We start from the raw sequence: 5,703 nt of genomic DNA, 5'->3' as shown, positions 1-5,703 counted from the left end.
ACCAACCTGAACTGACGGGGGCCGACGTGATTCATATGCTTTCGTCCTGGGTGTGTGTGTGTGTGTGTGTGCGCGCGCCTTGCCTGCTTCTGCTTCGACCCTCATCTCAGGCCTTTCCGGGCCTGCTGCTGCTTCACAGAGCGCGCGGCTTCGTAGGCGTATCGGTGTCTGTTACGGCCGAGCGAGGAAATGGCTGCCGTTTTGCGTCGTCAAGCGCTCAGGTTCGTCCGTGAGCAGAGAGCCATGTCTTTTCCAATCGTATGCCGTCGACAGAAGCCTGTCGAGATCGAGAGCGCGCGCCATCCGAAGGTGTGCAGCGGCCAGGGCCAGCGACCTCATGGCTATTGGCAGTGATGCACTGCAGCTCTCCCGCTCTCTGCTGTCACCCTGTTGCGACTCGATCGAGCTCCACATCCGCGCGCCTGTTGGGGAGGTAGGGGGAAGGCCACGACGACGGCCACCTGCAGCCCTCTTCCTTCTGGCTTCAACGTCGTTGTCCAACGACGGCTTCTCATCCCCCTTCCCGACGGACGTGGCGCTGTGTTGTAGAAGCCTGCCAGTCGTCGAGATCTAGCGTTCGTGCCTTCCCTGGCTACGACGACAACTGGCCCGGCGATCTGGAGCCGCCAAAAGTTTTTGATAAGCGCCGCCCAGACCAGCACAAACCGTTGTCAAGCAGTCCTTCATTCGCTGACCATCCCCTCAAGTGCGATCCTTCGCGCGGTCGACTGCACGCCGCCATGCTCGTCCGGGGCTCAGCACAAACGTACTGGCCCTTGCTCGCAGCTGTCCTCTCTGTGCCAAAGATCTCACTGCGGCGGTCTTCTCCCTGCGCCTCAAGCAAGGCACGACGGCGACTGGCTTCCTTTGGAGGAAGTGATGCAGTGTCTGTACCAACAAGCGCCGGCCTCGATTTGATAGGGCAGACTGGCGAGTGCAGATGTGGAAGAGGCAGGCATGCGGTCCTGATCGTGGTCGGGGACGGCTTGGTCAAACCAGTAGCATGGCTGTGTCGAGGATCTGATTCCTTTGACATTGGCGTTGGCAGTCCGGCATGGCGTCTGTTGTTGCTGCAAGCGCCAACAAGGCATCCAACTTGATGGATCAGGGTGCGGGTGCGTCGAAGTCGCTCAACTCTGCGTACGGTATGCCTCGCATGGCAGCGTCTGGCTTGTCGTCCTGACTGGCCGCATGGTAGCAGCCTGCGTCGATAACCATTCACCCCGTACGTCTACGTGGCTACCATGACGGTCCAGGGACGAAAGATGCAAGACAGAGGGGCGCTCGAATAAAGGCCACTGACGGCAACATCGTGGTCTTTCGAGGCAGGCATTACTGCGCTCAAGGAGAAAGAACAGTGCCGGGGAAGGAGTGCTGTTGTCGCCGAGTATCAGGGGCGGCTCCTTCCTCCATGTTTGCTTTGCTATCAACCGAACACAGGGAAACAGGACCAATGCAGTACACCTAGGTAGTCTGATAGCTCACCAAATCATCGACTCATTGTCCCTCATTCGTCCTGATGCTCTGTGGCGCCATGTATCGCTCTGGTGCTCACTGCCTGCGAGCCACAACACAAGATCCAAGACCCAAGACCTCTTCGCTGTTGGTCCTCTTGCTAAGCCAAGGTCTGCTACGCATTTCAACCGAGTCGCCGAAGCTACTGAGGTTTGGCATGCGTTGTGGTTGTGTATACCATTGTGAGCCGTGAAGGTAAACCAGACCTTATCGAAGCCCACGTCTGGGGGTCAACTCGATGAAGAAGGAATTCCTCAACCTGGTTCTGATGCCATTCCCTATATGCCCACGTTATTGATGATTGTATGCCTCGTCATCGCCCGGAGCATGGCTGTCACCTGTCCTAAGTATCTTGCACCGGCAAATACTGTTACGCCATATTGTGACCTTGCCCTCTGCGTGGCAGGCGATACTGCGGTAGAGTAAACGCCGATTCGGGAGAAAGATGGCTTACAACATGCAACAACATGGCAAATACACGATCATAATTACTACAGAGGAAAAGGCACACAGAAATGAAGTGTACAACTGAGCTTGGTCAAGAAGGCTTGAGGGACTCGGCATATTCCACGAGGCGACCATCTCACCGAAGACGTCAACCCGAGTAACCGTTTCAACCACTTTCCAAAACCTTAATACATCTGATTCGAATCACCCGAAGCCCATCTACCAGGAGATGCTGGGCCCTGTACAGGCGTGCATAGCCTTGCTTTGGCAAATTCATGTACCAAAAGCACAAGACTCGAATATCAACTGCTGTATTCTGCCTCTTCGCCTCCGTGGAATCTTCGCGGCCTTGGCAAGTGATTCGCAGGCGCAGCTCACACACGTCAAAGCCAAACAAGCCGAGTCACGAGCAGATCATCCATCCTCGGCACGGCTTCACCATGAACCGACCTCATTTACCGCAAACGCTTCATGCTGTCGAAGAAAAGGGGACAAAGCAAGGACGAACGGACCGAATTCGACACGACGCCACGGCTGTGATCCGCCCTTCTCCCCGAAGGGAAAATGGGGGACTAGCAAAGTAAGATATCCAACGTGAACGGACCTCGGAATGCCCGGCATCGCACTCCCGAGGCCAAGCGTCGGAAACAGGACACAAACAGGCTCATGGTCACTTGTCGTGTTGCTTGATGCGCCAGACGCTGGCTCAGCGGCAAGCACGATCCAGATGATGGCCGAAGACCAAGACGGCAGGAAGGAGACCCAGAGGCTGAAAGTTCTCATCACATACATCAATCATGATCATCACCAATCTAAGTCGGCGCCAGCCGAAAACGATCATGTCTGCTGATAGGCTCAGACGTTAAATCGGTCAGCTGTCAAACCAAGCCTCATGGAGCCGCCAATCCCAAGTTTGACAGCGCTCTACTTGGCTTTTCACGCCGCCGCAGAGGGGCAAGGCATCGTGATTTGACACGAGCTTCCCGAGACATCACGTTGCGAAACCAGCCGTCATAGGCCAGACAACGGGCCTCCCTCCCTCCTACGCGCCAGGAACCGGGATAATAAGCTACAGAGCCTCCCCCCCCCTTTCCCACATGGGCGTTGCGTTAAAGGCACCTTAGGGGGACGAATGGCTCACGGGAAGCATTCGTATGGCCCAGGCGCGCGCGCCCAATGCTGGTGCTCGGGAGCACGCAAATAGGGAAGGGCAATTGGCCGGCGCTCGACGTTCATTTGCTCGTCTGTTCGGAGAGTTCTGGCAAACCAGAAGCTGGCAGAGGGCTGAATTGGCAAGCGAACCAGCCCCCCGGGGGCGCGACGTGGGATACGACGATATTGTGGACCTACCCCCGGACCTTCGAATCATGCACCCAAGCAAGCAAGCATTGAGCCCAAGAGACGTAGGGTTGAAATCGAGCCGCGCTCGAGAGTTTGGGGCGCTGGCCCGGCATGATGCGAGCGACACGAACGAGGTGTCGGGAAACAGCAAAAGCAACAACAGCAACAATAACGAGAGAGAGAGAGAGACACACACACACACACACACTCGAAACGACGGCAGAATGGCCAAGGTCCGGAAGCTGGGCCCGAGTCCGCGGACGTGAGATTACTTCGGATGGGCTGACTGAACATGACGCGCTGTGAATAATGCGCCAGAAGTCGATCAGGAAGCCCGAAACCGGGCGTGCCAGGACCAAACACGTGAGCGCTGCCCTCGAGACCCTGGCGCAGGGTCTGGCGGTGCAGGTAAGAAGAGGGAGCTCCGCACCTGACGTAAGATTTTGCCGCAGCTCTCGGCTTACCGTGCTTCGGACGGAGGCACAGAAACCAAAGCAGCAAAGGATCTTACTTTTGGGGTTTCTTATTTCAGGCTTGGAGGGGGGGTAGTCAGTCAGTCAGGCTGGGAGTCGAGCAACGCGTCACAGATAGATAGATAGGCAGGCAGGCAGGCAGGCAGGCTGGGTTGGGCGGCCTTGACCAATACACAGCTGCACGTCGGAGCTCTGTGTCTGCTGTAGGCACGAAACAGAAGGCTTGGGATGAGCACACCGCCCTTTGGGGAGTGGGACGCAGAGGCAGGTCGAGACGTAAGGCGGGCCCGAGTTGGCAGTCGGTGACTCGGAGCAAGCAGCAGGAGGCAGACACCGCCTCGGCGGAGGCGAATGGGCGACACGTCGGAATGCGGGCTAGCCTGGTTTGCGTCGTCTGTCGAGCGTCTGATCTGGCTGCGCAGTTGCTTGGTGCCTGATACTCTTGTTCATTTGGCGTGATTGTCGGTCAAAGACTGGAAATAACCAGCCAGCCCGAAGGAGGGATATTTTGGGAGCCGAGAGACCGTGAGATGATGAGAGAGAAAACAGACTAGAGATGGCGAAGTAAGAGAGCAAGTAACACCTAGTCATGGGCAGGCAGTAGGGTACCACCAGTCGAGCCGGTAACACGACTTCAGCCCTGCGGTTACGCTCGAGCTGGCTTCGTTGGGCAGGCTGGCTGGTGACGATGGCTGGTCATTGGGTACGACAGAAAAGAAGCTCCGACGACTGGCGGGCAAACGAGTGAGTGCACCGGGGGGGGGGAGAGGGAGCAGAGGGCGCCGGCACGAGTGGGGGGGGGGCAGAGAGGAGAAAGGGACTGACTGACTGAATGAGTGAGGGAAGCGACGAGTGGTGGCTGGGAGGAGTGGAGACGAAATATGGATCCATAATGGAGCCATAGTGGAGTCAGCGTCATGGTGCACTGGCCCATTAGCGCACAGGGCAAGAGACAGGCAGGCAGGCTTCAGGCTCTTTCTCTGGCTCCGGCTCCCACAAACTTCTTCCAAGGCCCCCGCCAGCTTTGGTCAAATCACCTTCTCCTCCTTCTCTCACCCATACTTATTGGCCAACCATCGACGAAGAAGTCATCCAGCGAAGCAAAGCGCAGCAATTCGCTGTACTCACGTCCTCGCTTCACCATTTGAACCTCATCATTGGTGGCCCCAGCACGACACCAACAGCACCTTACCCTTTCCCTCGACCTTTGTCTGTGTTTGGTTCGACCCGACCGACAAGAGAAAGATAGAGACAGAGAGCCCTGAACTCAGAGCAAACGCCCACTCTCGACTTCGAATCATCGCAACGCGCGCACCGCACTCGCACTTGTACCGCACTGCGACACCACCGGCGCATCGCATCCAGTCGCGCTGCAGCCTCACCCCTCTCTATTTCTCTCCAGATACAAGAGAGCGAGACCAGACAACAGCCAGCCCGCCGGCCAACCTTTGTTGCGCACGTTATCAGCCAACAATTCGCAGCAACAGAGCAACAGCAGCAAAGGTACGAATCGCGTCTCTTCCTTCCTCGCGCCAGTTCGCTCTTTCCATTGTTTCCTCCCCCCCTCACGCAGCCTGGCTCTTTGCTGCCAACCCACTTCTGACCGTGTACCGCGTGTCTTGACGCGACTCGGTTTCTATCTGCCTCACTACCCCCCCCCTCTTCCCTTGCCATTGCCATTGCGCGCATACATGCATACACGCACGCTCTCTATTCACGTCTCACTATGTTGCTCCTGGCCCCTCCCCGCCACTTTCTGCCTTCCCGCCTTCCCGCCTTTCCCCATTACGCGAATATCCCACCAGGCGTCTTCCTGCGCCCCCAGCCGACGCGTTGTAAATATCTCCAAAAATACCCCAAATCGATGCTCTTTTGCTCGACCATCACCAATTCGCAGGAATTCCTTGCTGGCCAAGCATTCCCACCC

The 5,703-nt window shown here is 57.0% G+C and overlaps 1 protein-coding gene across 1 annotated transcript; it reads right to left on the bottom strand.

Annotated features, from left to right (window-relative positions):
- Window positions 1–171: 171 nt before the first annotated feature.
- VDBG_05897 (predicted protein) lies at window positions 172–1,311 on the bottom strand (the record flags this gene model as incomplete). The annotated part of the gene is made up of 4 exons (XM_003003409.1): window positions 172–553; window positions 771–1,070; window positions 1,145–1,183; window positions 1,304–1,311. The coding sequence occupies 4 exons, from the start codon at window positions 1,309–1,311 to the stop codon at window positions 172–174; spliced, it is 729 nt and encodes a 242-aa protein (XP_003003455.1).
- Window positions 1,312–5,703: the final 4,392 nt, after the last annotated feature.

Source organism: Verticillium alfalfae, genomic scaffold, assembly GCF_000150825.1.
Source record: "Verticillium alfalfae VaMs.102 supercont1.7 genomic scaffold, whole genome shotgun sequence".
Taxonomy (NCBI): Eukaryota; Fungi; Ascomycota; class Sordariomycetes; order Glomerellales; family Plectosphaerellaceae; genus Verticillium; species Verticillium alfalfae.
Note: the sequence above shows the minus strand (reverse complement) of the source record. Positions and strands in the feature narration are given on the sequence as shown.